The sequence below is a fragment of the Ictalurus furcatus genome, chromosome 20 (assembly GCF_023375685.1).
Source record: "Ictalurus furcatus strain D&B chromosome 20, Billie_1.0, whole genome shotgun sequence".
Taxonomy (NCBI): domain Eukaryota; kingdom Metazoa; phylum Chordata; class Actinopteri; order Siluriformes; family Ictaluridae; genus Ictalurus; species Ictalurus furcatus.
The window spans coordinates 8732760-8759619 of record NC_071274.1 but is presented as its reverse complement, the minus strand read 5'-3'; the positions used below and the strand labels follow the sequence as shown (position 1 = coordinate 8759619).

The 26860-nt window shown below is 41.5% G+C and overlaps 1 protein-coding gene and 1 pseudogene across 1 annotated transcript in view; both read right to left on the bottom strand.

Annotated features, from left to right (window-relative positions):
* Positions 1-2092: 2092 nt before the first annotated feature.
* slco5a1b (solute carrier organic anion transporter family member 5A1b) overlaps positions 2093-26860 on the bottom strand; it is a 61159-nt gene continuing 36391 nt past the window's right edge. The window contains exons 18-23 of the mRNA XM_053652238.1: positions 15724-15843; positions 15229-15395; positions 4865-4918; positions 4696-4760; positions 2871-2944; positions 2093-2798 (exon numbers count right to left, since the gene is read on the bottom strand). Coding sequence (XP_053508213.1) covers positions 2730-2798; positions 2871-2944; positions 4696-4760; positions 4865-4918; positions 15229-15395; positions 15724-15843 — 549 coding nt within the window. The 3' untranslated portion in view covers positions 2093-2729. The remainder of the gene's footprint in view (positions 2799-2870; positions 2945-4695; positions 4761-4864; positions 4919-15228; positions 15396-15723; positions 15844-26860) is intronic.
* On the bottom strand, positions 6392-8924 carry LOC128624520 (V-type proton ATPase 116 kDa subunit a 2-like; annotated as a pseudogene).

Below are 26860 nucleotides of genomic sequence, written 5' to 3'. Positions count from 1 at the left end.
TGTGCTTAGGGTTGTTGACTTGCTGCATAACCCATTTTCTCTTGAGATTCAGTTCATGGACAGATGTCCTGACATTTTCCTTTAGAATTTGCTTGTATAATTCAGAATTCATTGTTCCATCAATGATGACAAGCTGTACTGGCCCAGATGCAACAAAACAGGCCCAAACCATGATTCTACCACCACCATGTTTCACAGATGGGAAAAGGTTCTTATCTGGAATGCAGTGTTTTCCGTTCTCCAAACATAATGCTTTTCATTTAAACCAAGCGGTTCTATTTTGGTCTCATCCTTCCACAAAACATTTCCAGTAGCCTTCTGGCTTGCCCACATATTTAGCAAACTGCAGATGGGCAACTGTGTTCTTTTTAGAGAGCAGTGGCTTTCTCCTTGCAACCCTGCCATGTAGATCATTGTTGTTCAGTATTCTCCTGCTGGTGGACTCATGAAATTTAACATTAGCCAATGTGAGAGAAACCGTTAGTTGCTTACAAGTTACCCTGGGTTCATTTGTGAACTTATGGACTTTTACACATCTTGCTCTTGGAGTGATCTTTGTTGGCCGACCACTCCTGGGGAGGGTAACCATGATCTTGACCTTCCTCTATTTGTACACAATCTGTCAGAATGTGGATTGGTGGAGATGGTTTTGTAACCTTTTCCATCCTGATGAGCATCAACTATTCTTTTTCTGGGGTCCTTAGAAATCTCATTTGTTTGTGCCATGATACACTTGGCATGTATTGTAAAGATCAGACTTTGATAGATCCCTGTTCTTTAAATAAAATAAGGTGCTCACTCACACCTGATTTCCATTCCATTGATTGAAAATACCAGACTCTAATTTCACCTTCAAATTAACTGCTAATCCTAGAGGTTGGCATACTTCTGCCACTCACAGATATGTAGATATTGGATAATTTTCATCAATAAATAAATGACCAAGTATAATATTTTTGTATCGTTTGTTTAATTGGGCTCTCTTTGTCTACTTTTAGGACTTGATCTGATGGTCTGACTTAGGATTTGATGATTTTTAGGTTTTAGGTTATAGTTATGCAGATATATAGAAAATTCAAGCAGCACTGTATATATGCTAAGACCTTGCAACAAAGTAATAAAGTGAAACATGATGCATTATTTGCAATAAATTACAGTTATTCAATTATTTTGCCCTGGAACCTTTTCTAAGACTTTGTGTTGGGTCAAAGCTGGTTCCAAATGACAAAGAACCCTGGTGGTCACCTGTTGTTCATAGAATCAGTCCCCCCACAGGCCCTGTTGATGATGTCCACCACTCAGTGGTTGAATTTATATGTAGGTTAAAACCTAAAGCTATATGAATATATCCAAACATATAACATTTTAGTAATATGGTCTGCAGAACAGATGGCTGCTGTTCAGCCTAAATAGTACTGTAGGGTCTGTACTGGGGACCACAAAGTTGATTGGTTGATATGACTTTGAGTAGAAAACCCAGGTTTAGCCCCAGTGTCACCCCAGAGTCATGTGGCCACATATAATCTATGCTGAAGTGATCCCTAGCAAAAGGTTTTTAGAGTTTTCAATTTGGCATTTGCATTGGATTGTAAAGAGTGGCCTTAATGGCCTTCAGTACAGCACTGTGGACACTGCCTCTTCGGAGTTCACCATGACACAGAGCACCACACAGTGTTCTCAGTAGGGTGGATGTGTCCCGAATAGCCTTCTCGTTAGTAGGGTGCAGAGGATCGAAATATGGCAGTATCCTGATGCCTCTGGCCATCAAGAGAGATGAGGCTGCCTTTATACAGCTCAAAAATGGACATGGCTCCAGATCTGGTATTCACGAGTTAGAGTCCAGCTAACTTATTAAGCTTAGGATGAAAGCAGTATGGTAAGGGAGAACCTCTCACCCACACTAACAGCAAGTATTCACAGACTAGGTGGCAGTCCATATGAAATGCATGGAGGCAATGGCACAGAGAGAGAACCCAACCCAGTAGGGAGAACGTGAGTGGCTCTACTTAGCAAAACTATAGCGCATCTTTGGAAGTTACCGGTACCAACTGTAGTCACTAGCTGCTAAAAAGATTTATTGCAAATACTGAATTACAGGGCACTTTGTGCTTTGTTGGAATGTCTTGGCAGGTTTGCACATGTACAAAAGAAGGTATGCAGGTCATTCTTACTGCCTCTGGTGGTTAGGAGTGATGAAATAGAACTGTCTTTTCAGACCTTGATACTGAATTTATTCCTTTAAAACAGACATATATTTACCAGCATTTGTGCCTTTACCAAGTACATCTTCAAGAGCACTTTCCATATCTTATATTATCAATAATCAACTTTTTATTACTATTGCAGCATAATTTTAGATACAGATGTATTAAATGCTCTTTACAGCATTGGAAACAAGCTATTGGCAGCTTATCACAATATTACATTTGACAATGATTAAACATGGGCCACCAGCCACCAGACATGTAAGAGTGGCCAAAAATTAAATGCACATTCATATGTGGGTAAAAATCTAAGCTATATGACTAATATATCCAAACATATAACATCTTTTTAATATCAGTAGAATGTCTGCACTGCAAGGCCAGAACAAATAAAAATTGGGAAAAGGCTCTGAATGACAGTTATAAGTATATTTACGCTATCCAGATAGAGAGAATCGGGCAGAGAATGAGGAAGAAAATAAGAAGGAGAGGAAGAGGGGATGCATCTTGCTGCATGATTTCTCACTAAGGAAGGGATTTGAGGATAGCGTTCACTTCTTCTGCTACTGCAGTCAATGCAAACTCAAACTGCTCCTGAGAAAGAGAAAAGAGTGGTTAGAATGACTATATATAATTTTGTATGTATGCCTATGCCTGCATGTGTACCTTGGTTTGAACCATGGCAGGTCTCTGATCTCTCAGGTGTTCCAGTGTAGCAGCAATATCAATCTCTTTAGCACCTACAAAGAAACAGAGATGAAATGCACATCAACATACACCACACTTCAATATCTAGGATATTGCTGAATTATATTGTAACAGATCAGTTTTTGCACTGATATGGTCTCTCTCTCTCTCTCTCTCTCTCTCTCTCTCTCTCTCTCTCACACACACACACACACACACACACTTTATGTCTATCTCAAACAGGACAACGCTGTCATTAATAAACAAAAATCTCTTACTACAATCCTGAGAACACATTCTTTCATTTTCAAATATTCTTCATTGTTAAGGCCTGGGTTGTATTTAGACTCCTTGCCACTAGGCAATGTAATTCTCATTTATCTTTCCATTGACAGCAGAAAAACTGGAAATTGCATACAGCGGCATAGGATTCAGGAATGCACCCTTATACTTCCTGTCTGTAAGGTTTAATTTGTGTGCGTATCATGTGTTGTTTTAAGTGCTTAACCAGTAGCACATCTCCTGGTTTTTATGTTTACATAATGTACTGTACACTACTTTCATTACTTGTCAAATATAGTCCAGCCAATTGAATCTCTCAGTCTATGTTAGCCATACTGTATATACAGTATTAGTCACGTCACGTAGCTGAAGGCAGAAGCAGGTGCAGATCAAAGTCTTTATTAAAATACTTCAAGCAATAAACAAGGAAACGCGGTCTAGGCAAATGTGGCTTTAAACATGAACACTGGATACGAGGCAGGAAACAGAACAGGACACTTTAACAAGACCGCTTAGCATGCGTAGCGTATTCACACTCATTCACCTACTAACGTAACAATCTACGTATAATACTGCGCGAAGTGCACAGCAACACGAGGGGTTTAAATAATCAACATACTCAATCTAAAATACAGACACCTGGAATCAATTAAGACACACCCTCGAACATGAACCAATGCTTAAACAAGGAGAGAATCAAAACAAACAACGGCGCGTGTCCATACACAAAGGCTCGTGCACGCACGCACTCAGAAGCCGTGCCGCAGTGCCATCTGCCAGTGAGGGTGTAACAGTATTATGTAGACCTATTTTGCATTATATTAATTATATTCATTACCAAGGTCCTGGCAAGGACAGGTGAGGACAGAAAAGGCGTCAATTTTGAATAAAAATTAAAAGATACTATTATTTATAAATAACTTAATTTTAATGAAGGTTGTCAATGATTCTAGAGTTGGTTAATTCTGTACAGTAAAATGTGCCTTGTATTATGGAATGGAATCTGTATATTGCTTTCACTATTAACCAAGCTCCTAACAATACAAAACCTAAAGAGAGAAATATTTATTACAAATATTTACATAAAAGATTTCACTGACATTAGTCTATTTGTCAATGTTTCTTAGATTTTTAGTTTGACTTATAAAAGACCTAAAAAGCATTGTTTCAACAAAATATACTGCTATACAATCTGCATTTTTTTTTAATTGGAAAAAAGTTGTGGAAAAGTGAACTGAAAGATGCTTATTAGCATTCGGACTTGGGTTTGAGCGCAGCTGGTGTAATATGACAACTACTGTGCAGTGGAAGTGGAAGCTTAATTTCTCCCTTATGATAAAGTAATCAGTTCTGAAATGATTCGGTTGTATTTATATTCAACTCCACAGCAAAGGTTCAGGATTGGAAGTCTTTTTGCAATGAATATCGTTCTTATGAATGTATTTGTATTATATTGAAGAAATTCATGTGTGTTAGAGCAAAGATTTTTTTTATAGAGGTCAGAAAGTTTATGTACAGTTACCTTTAGCCATCTTATTCAGAACCATATCAATCAGTATGTATGTCCCAGTCCTCCCTGCTCCATCACTGAGAGAGAAAGAGAAAGAGAGAGAGAGAGAGATTATGAGAGAGAGATGATTATTTAATTTCAACACCCTTATGTTCATGAAAAAGTTTAGCATTATACTTGCCTGCAGTGAACTATGATGGGGCAGGACCTTCCTCTGTAGCATTTATTTACTTTTCTGTGAAAAAAAACACCAAATCTATCAAACATGTTGGGCTCATGTTGGCGATACTATGAATGAATATTTTGCACATTTCCATATATTCAGCATAGTGTGCGCGTACACACGCACACACACACACACACTCTTACGTTTTCATAAACTCCATGTAGGCAAAATGCTGTGATATGAGGACTAAACAAGAGCCATGATCAAGGAATAAATTAGGTCATAAATCAAAAAGTGAGAGACAGAGACAGAATGCATAGTCCCCCAAGTTCAATGGGTAAGGAAAAAGGATAAAGAATAGAGCAAGACCAGAGGCCAGAATAGTGCTCATGAGGGAAAGGAAAGAGGAGATATCCCAAAGTGCTCTAGGATGTGGAGTAGCGGCTGTCAGTGATCACTTTTGTGACTATGCAACTGGTCAGAGTGCACAAGCTGCATTAGCACAAAAATGACACTGGCAACCGTTCAAACAATGAGACAGAGTGAAGGAGATGGCAAGGGATTAAGTAAAAGTAAAGTAGAGAGAGGAGAGAGGGAGCCCTCCACATACTGCTGCAGTGAGAGTGTGTGTGTGTGTGTGTGTGTGTGTTGATCATCTTCTTCTGAACCCATTGCTTTGTTGACTTGGTTTGTGCTTTGGGTCATTATCATGCTGGAAGGTAACATTTTTCTTCATCTTCAGCTGTCTAAAAGAGGCCTGCAGGCTTTGAACTGCGCATCAGGAGCAAAGCAGAGTGCCAACAGTAAAGGTTGGTGGAGGAGGGATAATGGTCTGAGGCTGTTTTTCAGGTTTGTCCTGACTGAATGAGCACAAATTTCCATAGACAAAGCCTTCCCAAAAGAGTGGAGGCTCTTATAGCCGCAAAGGGGCGTGGGGGAGGGAGGGGTGGGCAACTCCATATTAATGCCAATGGCTGAGGAAAAGTTTGGGACTGCTTTGATTCATCTTCTGATCTAGATGAGTATGCCACAGCGGTCATGGACTTCATTTGGTACTGTGACTGTATACCCAATAAAACTAGGAACCGTGCTTTTCTACTGAAATCAGTAATAAGATCCATGCGCGCACCAATGCATTTCAATCTGGAGACACAGACGTGTACAAGAAAGCTAAGTATGATCTCCAAAAAGCCATCACTGGAGCAAAAGAGGAATACAGCAGGAAAATAGAACTACAGTTTAACTGAACTAAAGACGCACTTCAGATGTGGCAGGGGATTCAAACTATAACGGACTACAAACCGCAGACTCTGATATTTATTTATTTATTTTATTATTTAATATTTTTTTAGTCTCAGTATTTGGCTGGACTTTTAAGGTAGTCAGTGCAACACTCTATATATACATACATACATACATACATACAGACATTAAAAAAGGAGAACGTTATACAGTATTGAGGCTCGATCTGTTTCAGATCACTCTGGCACTTCTGTAAAGCTCAGCTTTTTCCGAGCAGAGTGTGTGTGACGGTCACAGTGTTCAGAGCAATCCTTCACTCTCGAAGCTCATGTGCAGGAGAGAGAAGGCAAAAGGGGGAAAACTTGGTTCCAGCACCGCTGTAGAACTTATTTTGGAACTCCACCCAGTGGAGGCGCAGTGCGTGCAGGAAAGCGGAAAGTCCCTCCATCACCAGCAGGATGAAGACGGTCAGGACGGCAAAGAAGCCCATGACGGGGACGAGGAGCAGCACTCCGACGCTGTTGTCTACATGCAGCGCGACATGCATCACCATCGCCCACAGCACCTCCGACAACTGTGCATGTGCCAGACTCAGGGCCCACAGTCGGAGGTAGGACGCGGTGTTGGAGATGCAGCCCAGGCAATATTCGATAGTGTGTATCGACTGGTGCAGGAACACATCCACGAAATCAAACTCTTCTGATTGGCTGTCTGAAATGTTGGAGTGATAGTCCAGGCTGGTGCCCTCCTCTAAATCATGGGTGCGCATGAGAGAGATCTCCTCGTCACTGCTGTGCCGTACATGTTTATATCCCCTGTACATGCCCAATCGATTCCTGCCTTTATGGAGCCAGTAGAGGTAGAGCGGCTTCCCGAACAACAGCACAGGAACACTGAGAAGAGCGACGAGTAACAGGAACACCTGCAGTCCTGTCTGTCCCGTATAGAGTGGCTGTCCCGAGCCTCCCTGCATGAGGAACATGTTAATGAATTGGATGAGGATGCTGGGAGCTCGCTGGGAGTCTCGAGGCCGTGAAGGACAACCACTTGTAGACGATCATGAAGACCAGGTAGCCGAAAAGACAGAGCAGGAAGAGCAGGTGTAGGTGGTTAAAGACGCCCAGGATGACACCGAAGGACATGTGAACGATCCCCAAAATCACGGACATCTTCATCTTATAGGAGTTCAGGAACATGAGTCAGTTTGACGCCAGGCTCCAAATCGGATCAATGCGGAAAGGATATGGCCCGTTAAAGACCCCAGTAACATTAGGGTCCAGTGTGAGGAAACTGTTCGAGTGTACTGTGCTCATCTGCCACTCTCCCTGGTCGAACATGGCTTTGACGCTCCACCCGGAGCCGAACAGGTTCAGCGACTTGGAGAAACAGGTGAACCCGGTGTACACTAAGAAAACACCCATCAGCAGGATGATGTAGCGCCCCTCGAAAAACGTGTTCCAAATCTCATCCCTGCTTTTATTCAGTTTGCGGTCCTTCTCGTACAGAACCATCCAGAAGGCGAAGAGGAACATGATGAGCCCGTGGCCGAGGTCACCGAACATCACAGCGAACAGGAAGGGGAAGGTGATGATGGTGTACGGAGCTGGGTTCACCTCCCTGTAGCAGCCCACTCTGTAGGCGTCCACTATATTCTGAAACCCAGAGGTGAACTTATTGGTCCGTATGAGCGTGGGCGGAGTGTCGTTACTGGGAATGCGATTGACGAACGAAGGAACCGTTGCGCCACTTTTTCTCGAGCCTTCCTCCAGTGCCCTCCGCAGGGCAGGCAGGTTGTTAACAGGGCACCAAACCTCCACTATCAGGCACTTGTTGGTGACGTCGAAGCTGCACAGGTTGAGGATGTGGTAGATGGCCTTCATCTTCTTCACCTGGATCACCCACGTGTACACGGACTCCGAAGCCGTGTTCAACACCTGCCTCAAGTAGTCCGCCATCCGGTGCAGAACGGTGTGCAGGTCCTGAATGCGCGTGTGGAGACCCTCGACCACATCGTTCCTCTCCTCGTTGCTGTTAGGGTACAGGCACAGGTGGCAGTGGTAGCAGTCGCAGATCTTCTTCACTTTCTGTCCGATCTGATTGCCCCAGTAGGAGATGAGGAAGACGGCACATCGGATGGGCTCGCCCGTGCTGTGGTCGTCTAGGCTCTCCTCGATCTCGGCGTAGCTGAGGATGGTGTAGCCTTTACACGCTCACCACAGCATGCGCTCAAACGCCTCGATCTTCACACTGGGGATCAGGCCGGAGATAAACCCGAGTTTGGCCCCGAGCCTCTGCATGCTGGTGTAGTCCATTGCCGAGTCTTTCTCCAGGAAAGGAAACTCTTCATACTGAGCCTGCATCGGCTCTCTCTCGGCGGTGCGGTGGACAAAGTTGTGTGTGATGCGCAGCATGTGTGAATACTCAATCAGTTCCAGAAGATTCTTCTGCAGCTTCTCTTTGTGCCTCATGACCTCACTGAGCTCCAGCTCCAGCCGCTGAAGCTGCTCCATAATTCCCATCACATGTTTGGGCAGCGGAGCCATGGGGTTCACCTCGTCCTCAGGCAGAGCGATGTCTGCTTTCTTAATCTCTCTCAGAAGATATCCCAGAATCCTCTCCATTTCTTCTGATCTCTTGGTCTCGTTGACAAACTTGGAAGACGTTAACACTCGGGTTGAGATCTCTGAACTCGACCAGTCCGAGCTCCCCGAGTTCACTAATGCACTCATAAGCCGAGCCGGACTGCAGGAACAGCTGGGCCAAACACACCTCCTCACTCTGAAACAGAGAGCCCATTTCTGAATAATAATAATAATAATAATAATAATGATAATAATAAAACCCTCCACCTTCTCCTCGGAGAAGAGATCACTTCTCTTCCACTAAAAAAAGAGAAGTGATTCTTAGCGTTAGCATTAGCACACAGCCCGGTTCACCTCGGCTTCAGACTCGGATATTTAAAGCTGCCCGTGAGTCCGTCCGTGACGACCTGACTATGTTCTATGCCCGCTTTGAGCTTGCAAATAAAGACCCCCCAATGCAAGCTCCCGAAGCGCTGCGTGACTCCAGTTTTACGATCTCTAAGGCAGATGTGAGAAAAACATTCAACACTCGCAAAGCTGCTGGTCCGGATGGAATCTCAGAACTGGTTGCTGTGATTGCGGACATTTTTAACACCTCCTTAAAAAGCTCAACTGTACCAACATGCTTCAAAAGTACCACCATTATTCCTATACCAAGGAAAACCAAAGAGAGTTGTCTTAATGACTATTGCCCTGTATCATTAACCTCCATTGTAATGAAATGCTTTGAGAGGCTGGTCCTGTAACACATGAAGAACATCATTCCAGACACCATAGATCCAATGCAGTCTGCCTACTGCCACAATAGATCCACTAAGGATGCAATATTACACACACTTCATACCATTCTGATCCCCCAGGACAATAAAAACTGGACTGGTGGATTATAGCTCTGGATTGGTTATGGATTATAGCTCTGCATTTAATATTGTCATTCCATCCAAGCTGATCCACAAGCTGCTAATCTGGGACTAAGTGCCACATTGTGCAATTGGATCCTGGATTTCCTCATCAACAGACCCCAGCGCATGTGGATTGACAGTAAAACCTCCTCCCTTCTGAACCTTAACACTGGCATTCCACAGGGAAGCATTCTGAGCCCGGTGCTGTATTCCTTGTTTACATATGATTGTGTGGCCATTCACAGCTCCAACCCTATAATTAAGTTTGCTGACGATACCACCACTGTGGGACTGATCACCAACGATGACGAGACAGCCTATAGAGAAGAGGTGAGGATCTTGGGACATAAAGGTCTTTTAATGTCGGTAAAACTAAGGAGCTGGTGATCGACTTTAGGAAACAGGATAAGGTACATGCACCCATCAATATCAGAGGGGAAAAAGTAGAGAGGGTCAACAGCTTCAGATTCCTAGTAGTCACCTTCACTTCTAAACTCACATGGACTGAACACACCGCATCCATCATCAAAAAGGCTCACCATTGTCTCTATTTCCTCAGGCGTCTGAAGAAAGCCAGGATGTCCAATACAGTCCTCACCACTTTTTACAGAAGTGCGATGGATTCTGTCCTTACAGAATGTATTGCATCCTGGTATGGCAGCTGCTCCATACTGTAAAGGAAAGCCCTACAAAAGATTGTTAAAACAGCTTAGAAAATCACCGGCACACAGCTACCAGCAGTTGAGGATATGTACACTACACACTGCCTCAGAAAGGCAGAGTGCATTATGAACGACCACAGTCACCCTGCACAGGCACTTTTCTCTTTTCTGCCCTCTGGCAAACGGCTCAGGTCTATTTGAACACGCACTACGTGATTCAGGAATAGTTTCTACCCCAATGCCATAAGACTGTTCAACACACATTAATGTTTAATAACAACAATGACACTGGACACTTTATAATGACAATAATGTCACTTTGCAACTTGTCACTTTATTGCCTTATTGTATTGTCACTTATTGTCTAGCAATTATTATTTTTGTAATTCTTGTAATTTCTGCACACATGTACACTTTGTGTACATAGCAGTGATGTATCTATTGTATTCCTGTCTTGTCTATAGTCTGTGTAGTAGCATTCAAGAAAGTTTTTCATTATACTTTGTACACGGTACTTGTACACATGACAATAAATGACCTTGACTTTGGTTTTGGAATAGGATATCCTCCAAGCTCATATAGGTGTGATAGTCAGGTGTCCACATACTTTTGGCTATATAGTGTAACTTTTAGATTCATGCTGAGAATGTTCTTACTTAGTCTCATTAGAGCATCACACATTTTGCCACATGGTTTGAGGTGATTTAGGTGGGCTTGGATTTATTTATTTTTTTGGGGGGAGAAAGGGCTTTGTCTAGCCATCCTACCCCACAGCTCAGACATGTGAAGAATACAAGAGAGTGTTGTCACATTCAGGGAGTGACCATTACTTACCAAATATGAATGAATTAATTCATCAATTAATCACTTGTAACTAGAGGTTAAACAATCATGACATCTTTGTAGATTATGATTTTAAGTAAACAGCTAATAGAAAATTTTACTGTGTGATTCTGATTGATTTCTGTGGAGCTTATATTTCATTTATGTGTGTGAGTTGAAAAAATTGAGCAGACATGTAAAACAAGGTCATAGCTGTAACATGCAGTATGTATTGACAGGATACAAGTGTATAAACGATACATTTATTAGGGCTTCTCCAGAACATCCATCCATCCATTTTCTATACCCCCACAGTGTCGGGGGAACCTGGAGCCTATCCCAGGGAGCATGGGGCACAAGGCAGGGTACAACCTGGACAGGGTGCCAATCCATCGCAGGGCACAATCACATACACACACCAATTCAATCAGCCTACAATGCATGTCTTTGGACTGGGGGAGGAAACTGGAGTACCCAGAGGAAACCCCCACAGCACAGGGAGAACATGCATACTTCGCACACACAGGGCCACGGCAGGAATCGAACCCCCAACCCTGGAGTTGGGGAGTAGCAAATGTGCTAACCACTAAGCCACTGTGCACCCTTCTCCAGAACACATCATCATTGTAGAGTATAATGCACCAGCAGTCATTACAGGGTTATCGGAGGTGTCAACATTCCTAGCAGAAAATCATAGCAGGCAGAGAGAAACAAAAAATTTTACCTCAAAAACCCTAGAATATATTTCATTGGATGGGACTCAGATGCAGTTTTTGATAGCTCACAGAATAACTGATCTGATGTGACACTGTCAAGTTGCACAAAACAGTATGCCCATTCTGGTATGATTTTGGAGACGTATTTTTGGTGTGCCTGGTGTACTCTGGTGTGATCGCTTGTTAATAATTAGCAGTTCTTCCATTTTTACTGACCAAAGAGACTACAGTCCCACCTTCTGTAACGTGCAGTATGTAGATGCAGCAGGATGGAAGTGAGTGAAATCAGTGTACTTTTTATTTAGGGTAAACCAGAAATCAGCACCCTTATTCCAGGCAGGAGTCAGAACACAGGCAGACATGACACTGGTAATCCATGATCAAAACAAGCGCAAGTCAAAACTGGGAAATCAGACTAGAATACATGAAACAGAGAACTACAGTACAACAAAGAAACAAGGCTCAGAACTTTATGACACAGAGGTGCCATAAGACTTCGCACTGAAAAACTGAAACATCAGGGCTTAAACAGACGCCAATCTAATCAAAGGTGAACAGAAAACGGGTATACCAATAACAGGACAGGGGTGGATACCAGACATAATTCAAAATAAAATGAACATGTACGTGTACACAAAGAAGCACATGGACAGTGATTAAAACAAAACGCAACACAGAAGCACTGTTTGATGAATGCACTGAGAGGGCAAATTACATGACATAACCCCTTTATGGCACGGCTCCTGAAGTCCTCAAACACTGGGGGTCCTGGACCCCTGGGCAGAGAGTCCACAAGCTGTTAAGTACCTTGAGATGGGCATTGTCCAGGAGGTGCAGAAGGAGCAGGGACATCCTCAGTGGAGCAGGGAGGGGGAACAACGTCTTCAGAGGGGCAGGAAGGCATCTTACATGATCACGTGATGCTACTTGAAGGCAGCATGGGCTGGTGAAGCAGAACAGAGCCTACAGCAGACAGGGGTCAAGCCAGTGGCTGTCCGAGCTGGACACTATATCAGCCATCTCCATCCTCCACCCTGGAGTGCTGCCAAGCACCAACAAGAGAGCTCCCACAGATTGGATGCATACAGATAAAAACTTGAAAGTCAGTCACTGGACTTGTCAACGGTGCACTTTGCATGGGTCAGATGTGGATTCAGCTCATTCACAGAAACCCGGTTTGGTAGGTGAGGCACAAGGATAACATGGCAGAAGTAGCTAGCAGTCAACCTTGCAGCTTCAGCTTATTTGTGTAGAGGACCAGGCATAACTGGTCGGTGGTGCATCTCCAAGCTACAGAGTGACTGGGAGGGGCCATGTGTCCTGGTAGGTGCTCAAGAACAGTGCTCAAGATGAACATAGGGTGTTTTGGGGCACTGAGATTGCTTAGTCCTGGACTAAAATGTAAATACCTATGTGTGTACATTTGTGTTGCAGTTTTTTTATGCCACCGGGACAACTGACCCTTGAAGAGGACCATATTGCTAAAACAAGGGATCAGAATCATAAATGCTATGGCTAAATCTTAGATGTAGGAGGATATGTGTCTTTGGAACACAAAAATTGAAAATAAGGATTAGTAGTACATGAAGCATTTGACAAGACTACAGGAGCATCTCAAAAATTTGAATATCGAGGAAAAGTACATTTTTTTTCAGTAATTTTATTCAAAAAGTGGAACTTTCATATATTCTAGATTCATTAAACATAAAGTTAAATATTTCAAGTCTTTTTTTGTTTTAATCTTGATGATTATGGTTTACAGCTCATGGAAATCAAAAATCCAGTATTTAAAAATATTAGAATAAAAAATTTATAATACATAAATATCGACATGAGAAGAGCTCTAATCAGCTAATTAACTCAAAACACCTGCAAAGGTTTCCTGAGACTTTAATCTCTCAGTCTGGTTCAGTACACACAACCACAATCATGGGGAAGATGAAAGTAAATTTTACATTTCATTTGGAAATCAAGGTCCCATAGTCTGGAGGAAGATTGGAGAGGCACAGAATCCAAGTTGCTTGAAGTCCAGTGTGAAGTTTGTCAGTGATGATTTGGTATGCCATGTAATCTGCTTATGTTGGTCCACCATTTTTTTTTCAAGTCAAGAGTCAATGCAGAGTCTATTTTAGAGCACTTCATGCTTCCATCTGTTGACAAGCTTTATGGAGATGCTGATTTCATTTTCCAGCAGGACTTGGCACTTGCCCACAGTGCCAAAACTACTAGTAACTGGTTTGCTGATCATGGTATTACTGTGCTTGATTGGCTGGCCAACTCGCCTGACCTGAACCGGTATTGTCAAGAGGAAAATAAGAGACAAGACCCAACAATACAGACAAGCTGAAGGCAGCTATAAAAGCAACCTGAGCTTCCATAACACCTCAGCAGTGCCACACCGAAAAGGAATCCCGACCGAGTATTGAGTGCATAAATCAACATACATTTCATGGTCAACGTTTCTGTATTATAAATTCTTTACTCTAATATTTTGAGATACTGGATTTTTGATTTCCATGAGCTGTAAGCTGTAATCATCAAGATTAAAACAAAAAAGGCTTGAAATATTTCACTTTATGTATAATGAATCTAGAATATATGAAAGGTCAACTTTTGAATTAAATTAAGGGGGGGAAAAAACTAACTTTTTCACAATATTCTAACTTTAGGGGACACACCTGTATAAATACACATACTAATTAGGGAAAACCACAAACAATAAAGGAGAAAGCACCAAAACAATAACAAAGACACTTGGCACTGGAATGTGCATTCAGAGGGGAAATTTGCGACAAGCACAACACAAATGCTCAAGTTTGATGCTCTTCTAACACGACTAATGTGGCTTGAAACTCGTTAAGTAAAGAAAATAAATGCCTTAACACCTTAACATATCCAGCTACACTGGGAAGCGCAAAATTACCCAACCTGTTGGTAGGCAATCTTTACAACATTCATTCTACAATTTTTAATTATAGACAATTGTATACGGTGTGAGAGTGTACTATTTCCTGGGATTTCTATTAGTGATTGTTCTAAAACTTAAATCAAGCTTTGAATATATAAATGTATAATATTAGCTATATATAATATAATATCCTTAATTTTTATGCCAGTAAAGCACCCTGAAATTAAGAGTGACAGACGTAGAGAGATTGATTGAATGAGCAGGAGAATGACAGTGAGAAAGTGAACGAGAAGAATGATGGGAAAGTAGGAAGGAGACAGGATAAAAAAGTTACAACTAACAGTTATACAAAACAGTTGGAGTAATATTAACAAAAGTAGATAAAGGGGTGGTGTTGTCATCAAAGTTCCCTTTATTTCAATAAATGAAACAATACAAATGCATACAGATGCAGATGCATGTACACACACACACACACACTCACACACACACACACACACACACACACACACACACACACAGACACACACAGTGCTCATGGTTACCTGCGGAAGTCGAGCAGAGTCTGGCTAGTCTCGGGTGTATGCTGGTTGAGCCATGTGTGGTAATGGAACTGGGTGACTGTGCGACTTTCATTGGTCTGCATGTTCTTCAAGTAAAAACTACGAACCAGGAAATCCTCACACCACACATGTTCTGACACCAGGTTAACCTACAGAGACACACACACACACACACACACACACACCAGCATAAAATACATTCTCCAAAAACAAACACTCTATTTAAATTTTTAACTCAAATTACTACTGCTGTCTCAACTGTGTGTAGTTTCTGGGGGGTGTGCGTACGGTGGGGGGTGGTTGGGCAGAGTTCTCAGCGCATATATATATATATATATATATATATATATATATATATATATATATATATATATATATATATATATAGATAGATAGATAGATAGATAGATAGATAGATAGAGAGAGTTCTCTGTGTATATATACTTTCTTTTTTATGTGAGGTTACATGTTTAGTACCTCATATATATGGTAGAGGTTGGAGCCCTCATCTGGCCAGTAGTGGTAACACTGTTTAACTCCACTTTCTGTTAGAGGAGTCAACATGATGATCACCACACACCCGCTTTCCCACACCATCTACAGAAAACACACACATTACTCACACAGATGTATAGCTCAATCTAAATTAAACAGCAATGCATATCTGGGTTTAAAATATATGATGATAAATAAATAACACATTCCTGAATGCGTACACAAATGCAAATTATTAGAACATGATTAAAGGACTGAAACTCATCACTGATTAAAAGGATAGCATTCAGATTTACTGAATGTCAAAATCAGCAGGTTGTGGTTATTACCAAATTAGACAACAAAAGCACTATAAAATGTTCTATGTTGAAAAGCAAAATGGTTCTTCTAACTTTTTCACCAACTCTGAAATGGTAATATATGGCTCTTCTGATGCTCTCTGTGGTATTTAGTGTCAAATATGGCACACATTAGAACATATAAACTTTCAGAACTCAATTTTTTTTTCCTTTAACACATGCTTGGTGTTCCATAGCTGCAAGAACTGCCAACTTTCTACATATGTGTGTGTGTGCGTATGTGTGTGCGCTTGTGTGTGTGCGTATGAGTGCGTGCGCATGCGGGTGTGAGAAAATGTAGTTTCTGTAGGGGAAATTTGGATGCCATTGTTAGCAATCCCTTAACTCCGGCATTAGAGATCTCACAGCATGGGCAAATGGGTGATGATTCGTCGGCATAATTGCAAAGCCAAAGCTAACCCTAAGGCTCGCCCATGGGAACACCACTCCCAAGGTTTGTTCTTCTCAGTGAAGCCCCTGCTGAGAAACCTGAAAGAGCTCTGGTTATAGGAGACTATCTTAAGGCATGTGAAATTCGCTAGGCCTTGAGGAGCACCAGCAGCACTAGTTAGGTATTTACTGGGAGCCAGGGTGCCAGACATAGCAGGTAATCTTAGGCAATGCTTAGGCAAGCATAGGTTTTCAAAGATTTTTTACATGGATCAATCAGAGGTTACTAAGAGTGAAAATTAGTGAAGGTGACGTCCGATGCAGTAGTATGCTCTGGTACTATCCCAATATGGCGTGGCGATGTAGCTTACAGTAAGTTATGGTTGTTGAACTGCTGGATGTCCAGGTGGTGCTCTGAAAACAATGCGAGCTTTATAGATGATTGGAGTAGTTTTGAGGGCAAGGTTGGCCTATAAGGGTGGGACGGTATCCATCCCACTTAGGAAGGTGTTGCTCTCATTTCTTGAAGCATTGCACTTAGTCTCAGAACAGGCCTAGTTAATTGGTGACCATCCAGAGCCAACGCCAGGGAGCAGACAAGCAGGCTAAACTGACCATCTGCTAGCTGCATTGAGTCGTCACTTACGTTCCACTATATTGAGAATGTGTCTGTTCCCCAAGCGAAACAAAAATGTAGAAATAATCAGAAAGCATGTTTTAGTAACCTAATTAACATAAAATGAAATACTGAATGCACAGCCAACACTTTTGATCTGAAGCTAGGACTGTTACATATTAGATCTCTTACAGCTAAAGCACTTGTTAATGAAACTATTACTAATCAGGAGTTTAATGTACTGTGTTTAACAGAAATGTGGATTAAACCATGTGAGTATGTAGCAAATGAAGCTAGTCCTCCTGGATACAGTTATATACGTTAGTCCCATCTAACTGGCAGAGGAGGAGGGGTCACAGTTATCTATAATGATAATCTAGACGTCACACAAAAACTTAGTCATAAATTCAACATGATTGAAGTTCTTTATACTAACATATGATATGTAGCCACAAAAAATAAGTCCACTCATTCGATTCTACTAATTATTATTTATAGAACCCCAGGGCCATATTCTGCATTCCTTTTGTGAATTTGCGAATTTAATCTCTAACATGGTTGTTTAATATTCATTTTGATATCCCAGAAGACCCTCTGAGAACAGTGGTTGTCTCCATTCTAGATTCAGTAGGGGTTAATCAGAACGTAATAGCTAATGTACTCATACTGTAATGGTGAGTGGGTTAACTTTCGGATCAAATACAGAACATATAGTAACATTTCCACACTGAAGCTATCTCAGATCATTATCTCATTTCATTTAAAATGTGTCTTAATCATAACATATGCACCTTGCCACGATACAGTATCAAACATATATTTACATTAGCTACTGCACAGAGTTTTATCAGTAATCTCCCATAGTTATCAACTATGATTGGACCACCATCTGATCCTACAGAACTAACAGTATTAGTGTTAGTTGGCTAACAGAATCTTGTTAGCCAACATTCAGTTTCTGGATAACAAAGTTTAAGAACTTAATACGAGAATCAGTGGGATATACAGAACTGCTGCTTGCTGGCTTTCTGGGAGATGTGGTTACACACAGCAGTGCCTGACATGTCCATCACACCGGCGGGATTCTCAGTTTTTCGTCAAGCCAGAATATTAAACTCTGATAAGTGCAGAGGTGGAGGGGTTTGCTTTATGATAAACACTCATTGGTGCACGGACATCACAGTCTTATCTATGCACTGCACACCGGAGCTTGAACTGCTTACGATTAAAGTATGCCCCTTCTACCTTCCCTGGGAATTTAGTTTAGTCCTTACAGTAGCCTAGTCTACAGTCATCTCTGTGAAGTTGGCACCCCATGAAATTAAATAACCAAAACTATGCCATTTGTTTGTCATATGTTTGTGCTGATTTGTGCCGCAAAAAATAATATTTATGCTGGTTTGGTGTGTGAGCTATTAAACATTTTTTGTCTGTGTGACATCACTCTCCACCCCATGTTGTTCAAATCACTCCAAATTGGCGCCGTTCATTTGTGCTCGGTTTGTGCCGTTAAAACATACACTGTAACTATTTCCCTTCCTTAGATATAACAAGAATGTTTTGGGAGGAGCCAGGAGAATATAAAAGGGTGCAGCCAACATAGAGAGGTGAGCATGTTCTCCTGTCTAGATTCAGCTGATGCGCTTTTCTTTTTTGAATTAAAAGAGCACTTTTGTTCCCCGCTCCTGCCTCCTCCTACAGCATAGAGTACCCACAGTGGTGGAGAATGCAGGCATTAGCACGGACCCAGCACACCCCCCCTCATGGACTCCATGCTACTTCACCTGCTGGAGACAAACATCCAGCAGCAGGCATTGACCCAGGAGTTGGCCCAGAGCCTCTGTGTTGCCACGCATTAGCTGCTGGAGCTGAAGAAACCCCACACCACCGCCACCGTCCGTCTTCCTGACCCCTGCCGAGATGCCCAGAGCTCACTAAGCTCTGCAGTGTGGAGGATGCCGAGGCCCTTTGTACAGACCTTTGAGCGAGTTGTCCTGTGTGAGGAGTGGGAGGAAGATGACTGGGTCAATATACTCCCGCCATTTCTCTCGGAGGAGGCACTACTTGCCTACTATGTGCTCCCGCTGGCCAAGGCCGCCAACTATGAGATCCTCAAAGGTGAAATCCTGGTTTTCTGCGGCCTGTCTCCCACCAACACAGTGGCAGAGTTCCACCGATGATCCTACCACTCCGGAGCCACCCCTCGAGCTCAAATGGACACATTGCCCCACACCTCTAAGAGGTGGCTTCAACCTGAATGACACACCGCTACCAAGGTCATTGAGTGGGTGGTTATAGACCGGTTCTTAAGAGCTCTGCCGCCCGAAGAACGCAAGGCCATAGGGAAGAAAGGCTCCAACACCCCCAGAGAAATTCCGTCCTGTGGAATCCTGATTACAACCTGACCTTCACGGTCCACACCGATGCCCCTGAGACAGGGCTGGGAGCCGTCCTGTCTCAGACCTTTAATGGAGAAGAGCACCCACTCCTGTATGTCAGCAGAAAGCGAACCCTCTCCGAGAAGAAGCATGCAGCTGTGGAGAGAGAAGCCCTCACAATAAAGTGGGCCGTAGAAGAGCTGCGTTATTACCTGACAGGTCGTCACTTCACACGAGTGACCAAACACGCTCCTTTGCAGTTGATGGCCAGAGCAAAGGGCATAAATACCAGGGTAACCAGATGGTTTCTCTTGTTGCAGTACTTCTCTTTCCAGGTGCAGCACCAAGCGGGGGTCCACCATGGGAATGCAGATGGCCTCTCCCGAAGGCATGCCTTATGGGCCCAGCTTCCACTGGCAGTAGGCTCAGAGCTGGGGGGGTACTGTGACGACAGGCCTGCAGCCCATACGCACGAAGACCGTCGTGCTCCTGGCGCAACTGCCGCCAGACAGCTCCGCTTCAGCACCCTGTTTGTTGTGGACAGCACAGGAACGCATGGCTGCAAGGTGGGGCAGCAGAAGCACACACGGCTGGCAGCCAATGAGTGGAGCTGCTGCTCTTCACCCTCCTGAATGAGCCAGAAGAATATAAAAGGGCACAGCCAACACAGAGGTGAGCACGTTCTCCCGTCTAGATTAAGCTGATGCGCTTTTCTTTATCCCCCACAGATGCAGACACTGACAGTGAAGAAGATGACACTCCCTGGCTACGCTGTGCCCTCAGCCGGCACTCAAGACCAACTTACACGCTCCCTGGGTCCTGCCTCGACGCTGTTCCCCACGCCGGGAAGACTGCGACGGCCTCCTCCTTCACATGGAGTCCCCACTTCCTCACCTTCCCCATTCCCATATGTTTTGAATTAAAAGAGCACTTTTGTTCCCCACTCCTGCCTCCTGTGCATCTGTGTTCAGCCCGCTGCAGCCTAGAGTAGCCACAGGAGCGATTTGAGCGATATGGGGTGGAGAGTGATGTCACACAGACAAAAAAAAATGTTTAATAGCTCAAACACCAAACCAGCACAAATGTTAATTTTTGCAGCACAAATCAGCAGAAACGTAGCACAAAACAGTGCCATAGTTTTGGTGATTATTTAATTTCATGGTATGCCAACATCACAGAGATTCTACATCCTGCATCACACGGACAAAACGAACGCATTGGATAAACTGTACAACACCAATGGACTAGAAATTGCATATCCTGAGGCTGATTTCATCGTTGTTGGGGATTTTAATAGGGCGAACATAAGGAAAGTTCTTCCTAAATGCTACCAGCATATTCATTTTCCCACATGATGCAACCAGACCTTAGATCCTTAATCACTAAAGGACAGTTACAGACCTCTCCCCGCCCTACTTTTGGCAAAGGTCACCACATTGGCATATTGCTGTTACCTGCCTACAGTCAATGCCTCAAACAAAAAAAAACCACTGTTCTTAGAGCAGTTCACAGATGGATGCCATCTCCAGACTGCAGAACTGCTATGAATCCACAGACTGGCAAATGTTTCATGCAGCCTTCAACTCTGGGGATCTGACTGCCTACAATAAGTCCAGGTATGATCTTCAAAAGGCTTTTTCCATTTTCAGGGAAAGAGTGGAATCAATCTATCGTGGCTCTGACCCCAAACGCACGTGGAGTTGTCTGCACACAATAACAGACTACAAAGGCAGGAACAGCAGAGATGTGCTTACATCTGCCTCCTTACCAGACAAGCTCAACACATTCTATGCTCACTTTGAGGCAGGCAATACATTCCCTGCTGTGAAAATACCTGCTGACCATGACACATGCCCTCTGGCTCTAACCAGATCCAAAGTGTCAAGAGTCAATGCTCGGAAGGCCTCCACGGACGTGTACTGAGGGCCTGTGTTGACCAGTTAGCAGATGTTTTCACTGACATCTTTAATCTCTCTTTGAGTCTGACTGTGATCCCTACATGCTTCATGCAGACCACCATCATCCCTCTCCCCAAGAAGACTGCTGCCTCCGGCATGAATCACTACCGCTCTGTAGCACTGACTTCAGTGATCATGAAGTGCTTTGAGCGTCTCGTCAAATCCTATATCTGCTCCTCTCTACCAGACACCTTTGACCCATTCCAGTTTGCTTACCGCTCGGATAGATCCACTGATGATGCCATTGCAATGGCCATGCACTCTGCCCTGGAACACCTGGAGGAGAGGGACACCTATGTGTGGATGCTGTTTACTGATTATAGTGCCGTGTTCAATACCATAACCCCTACCAAACTAATAGTCAAACTGAGGGATCTGGGCCTTAATAGCCACATGTGTAACTGGATCCTGGACTTCCTGACAGGCAGACCCCAAGTGGTCAGGATTGGCAGCCACACACCCTCCACACGCACACTCAACACTAGTGACGCACAGGGATGGGTGCTCAGCCCCCTCTTGTACTCCCTGTTCACCTCTGACTGCTCTGCTAGGCACAGCTCCAACATTATCTTCAAATTTGCAGATGATACAACCATCCTGGGACTCAGTACAAACGGTGGTGAGACATTCTATAGAGAGGAGGTCAGAGCACTTTCAACATGGTGCGATGCAAACAATCTCTCTCTGAACATCAGCAAGACCAAGGAGATGATTGTGAATTACAGGAAGTCACAGAGAGGGGGGTCTTGCTCTCATCTATATCAATGGGGTGGAAGTGGAGAAAGTTCCTTAAGCCCCTGCTACTTTTCCATTCAAAATGTAAGTGTGTCCCTCTGATCAAGTAAAAAATAAAACCAAATAAATAACAAAATAATAATAATAATAATAATTTTGATGATAATAATAATAATAATAATAATAATTATTATTATTATTATTATTATTATTAATGTTATATTATTATTATTATTATTATTATTATTATTATAACAAATAACGATTCTAACATTGCTACTAACAATAATAATAAGTACAAAATAAAATATTATCAACCTTGTAATGAATAGTTCATGAATGCATGATAATGAGGTTTTTGACGCAGAGGTGGAGCGGTAGGCTGAGCTTCCTTTAAAGCGCTACGTCGCAGTCTCTTAACCGCGAATACTTGAATTAGTTCATGAGCTACAGGTAATCCGGAAAATTTTAATTTATACTACCATGCTCTTGTAAATGTAGCAAATGCAGCAGCATGGGTGTTATGCTTAATTAATTATAATAAAGGTGTAACGCGATTGCTGCCACATTTCTAACAATGACATTCAATTGTTTTTATCCAAAAATCATTCAACAACAGTAACATAGTTTAGCACGTCCTAATATGCTTATTCATGTATTAGTTACCCGAGAGTATTAGTTATTTATTTCATGACACTTTTTAATGGTTTTATGCTTTATGGTATGTTTTGGGGAAATGCATCTAAGTGAAATGAAATCTAAGTCCAAGTTCTAAGTTCAACTCTCTAACATGTAGGGCATTCATATCTTTAATTTCATGATATCTAGCATTTTCATCCATATAATACAAACAAAGTTTACAACATCAGCAAAATTGAACATGAATTCAACATGATTACCTTCCTGATTTTCACTGTTTTGTTTGGTAAAATAAAAGTAAATAATATTTAGTAATGTCATCTCCCAGGACTTCACAGAACTTAAAAGTGTTTCATGCATCCTACTCCTTCCCAAAAAGCAATGTCCAGGAAATGCTCAAGTACCTAAAAGACAATGTGATTGAGACTGTTTTCCCCTCTCTTTCTCAACTCCTAAAAATATATGCCACATTATCTGTCTTCACATCTACAGTTGAACGGTCATTTTCAAAGTAAAAACTTGTGAAATCCAGACTTCGAAGTCTATGTGATGAAGAGAGGCTCTCTGACCTACTGCTACTCTCAGTCAAGCATGACATTCCAATTAACCATGAGGAAGTCATTAAAATAGCTAAAAACACAACAGACAATGAGTAGTACTGCTTTAAATATAGGCGATTTATTTAATAAATAATTACATGTTTAAATACTGTAAAAATATATTTAGTTATGTACATTAAAGTAATAATTATTTTTATTTATTTATTGTTTTAAGTGCCCTTTTTGGTCCTTTCTATTCAGATTTACCATTTAGTATTTATTAGACTTATATTTACTGTTCTGACACTTTTACTTTGTCACTGCAATCACTGCCATTCCATAACCCTCAATTTCTTCTTTTTGAGCCATTCCTTAGTGGATTTGCTAATGTACTTAGGAACATGACCATGTTGAAAGGTCCACTTTCGGTTCAAGTTCTACTTTTGGACAGATGGCCTCACATTATCTTCAGGCACTCTTTGATATGATGCAGAATTTATAGTTGAATCAATGAAGGCAAGCTCTCCAGTCCCTGAGGCAGTGAAGCAACCACATTCCTGGACAAACTGGCAGTCATTTGAAATCTGCACCATTTGTAGATTATTTTTACCATTTGTAGATTACCTTTTTCTGAAGGCCTTACAAAAATCTTTAGATCTTGGCATGAAGACACCACATACCTCAATAACAAAGGGAACACCAGACACTATATATGAGAGGGGTATAAATAAGACAGGTTCCACCTGCACTCCCTAAGCAGGTTCTAATCACTGGCACCCAATCTTCAACACCTGATTCTAATTTTATGGATTTGAAGGTGTGATAAATGTAGGGGTGTACTTTCTTTTTCCATGTTACTGATCTGTTTTTTGTTAATTTAAAAATTGTGAAAATTACTACAAAATGTCAATTTTATGTGTCATTTATAGACTGTATTACCCTTATTAATAGGCAAAAGAAAAGAAGATTGTGAAATAATTTTTGAAAATATCCTTATTTTCAGGAGCAAATGTTTGCTTGTCCAAATATGTCAAAAATTTCTATGGGGTGTACTTATTTTTTCATATGACTATGTGTTTGTTCATGTCATTAAGTGTTTGTACTGTTAATGTTTACATCTGAGCCTTGAGCCTTGACTCTTGGACTTGATCAGGCAACTGAATGAGTCAACATTCTGCTACATGCTAGATAATGCACAGTTGGGGGAAATAAGTATTGTACGCGTCAACATTTTTTTCAGTAAATATATTTCCAATGAGTCTATTCACATGAAATTTTCACCAGACATCAGTATTAATTCAAGAAATGTGGAAATATAAAGAATTCACAATATTAAATCCATAAATAAGTTATGTACAATAAAGTGGAATGGCACAGGAAAAAAGTATTGAACATGCTAACTGAAATTCAAGTCAGGTGATTGACTGGGCCATTCTAATCCCTTGATTTTTTTTTCTCTGAAACCAATTGAGAGTTTACTTTGTTATATGCTTTGGATCGTTGTCCTGTTGGAAGGTCCACCCACGTCTCATCTTCATCATACTGGTGGATGGCAGCAGATTCTTTTCAAGAATCTCCTGGTAAAGGGCTCCATTCATCATTCCTTCAATTATATGAAGTCTGCCAGTACCATGTGATGAAAAACAGCCCCACACCATGATGCTTCCACCTCCAAACTTCACTGTTGGTATAGTGTTTTTAGGGTGATGTGCAGTGCCATTTATTCTCCAAACATGGCGTGTAGTATGACAGGCAAAAAGTTAAATTTTGCTCTCGTCTGACCAGACTACACTCTCCCAGTATTTTATAGGCTTGTCCAAATGAGTTGTAGAAAACTTTAAACAAGCTTCAACATGCCTATTCTTTAGTAATGGAGTCTTGCGGGGTGAGCATGAGCAGTGGAGTGTATTGCTTATTGTTTTCTCTGTGACGATGGCACCTGCTGCCTCCGTGTTTCTGGAGCTCTTTCTGGGTGGTCCTTGGCTATTGGGCTACTCTTCTGACTATTCTTCTGCCTCCCTGGATAGAAATCTTGCGAGGAGCTCCAGTGCGTCGCTGGTTGATGACGGAGTGATGTTGCTTCTACTTGTGAAAATGGCCCCAATGGTGCTTACTGGAGGATTCAGAAGTTTTGAAATACATCTGTATCCGATTCCATCAATTACGTTTTGTAACATAAGGTTCCAAAGGTCTTGGGAGAGCTCTTTGCTTTTATCCATCATGAGATGTTTCTTGTGTGACACCTTGGTAAAAAGCCTTTTTATAGACCATCAGTTTACTAACCTAGCTGATATTAATTTGCACAGATAGGGGGTATAATTACTTACGGATTTCAGCTGGTTCCTTGCCTTACCTTGCCTTGGAGAACTGTTTTTTTCTTAGCATGTTCAATACTTTTTTCCTGTGTCATTCCACTTTATTACACATAACTTTATTTATGGACTTTAATTTTGTGAATTCTTTATAGTTCTAGATTTCTTGAGTTAATACTGATGTCTGGTGAATTTCATGTGAATAGCCTCATTAGACATATTTACTGAAAAAAATGTTGATGGGTCCAATACTTATTTTCCCCACTTTAGTTCAACTTAAAAGAAAAATAATTAGAGAGAAGAAACTAGCACCCTGGTATAACGATCACACACAAGCCTTAAAACAGACCACTCGAAAATTAGAATGTAAAAACTAAATTCAAACAGCATAGAAAGACAGTCTCCTGAACTATAGAAAATATTTTAGTGCTGCTAGATCAACATATCACTCCACCCTAATAGAAGATAACAAGAATAATCCCAGGTTCTTACTGAATTTTGTAGCAAAATAAACTAGGAATAAGACCACCACAGAAACATGCACATCTTCAATATATAGCAGTGACGACTTCATGAATTTTTTTCAATGGCCCAAAAAAAAAAAAAAGGCAGACTATAAGTTTAAAACCAGACAATAATATAACTAACCCTGTAGATAATAATATAACCATATCAGATCAGCAACTAGAATGTTTTACTCCCCTTCAAGAGACTAATTTCACTAATCATCATCTTGTGTACTAAATGCCTTACCTAACACTGTTGGGGAAGCTACTTTTAAACTGTAGCTTTTCAAGCAACAAGCTACTCATTGTTTGAAGTAGTTAAGCTACAGTCAAGCGACCCTTTTAAAGTATTTAGCTACACTACAAGTTACTAACAAAAAGAAGCCAACTACATTGAAGCTACTTAAATTGGCAACATTTTTAGTATGTCATGATTGCGAATCAGCTTATGAATAACTGTGTATAATTTTGCAAAACAAATTAAACACAATTTAAAAATAATTCAGAAGAATTATGAATTTATAATGTGCATATTACGCTATTTACCAATTTAACATGAAAATTGCATTCACCTCTATGCAATGATTAATTAATTGATAATGGAAATAATAATAAATAATAATAAATAAGTTAAGAAAAAAAAAATTCTCTTGCTGCTCCCTTAAATGAGATGTTGAGAAATACAATCAGACTGTTGTATTCAGAACA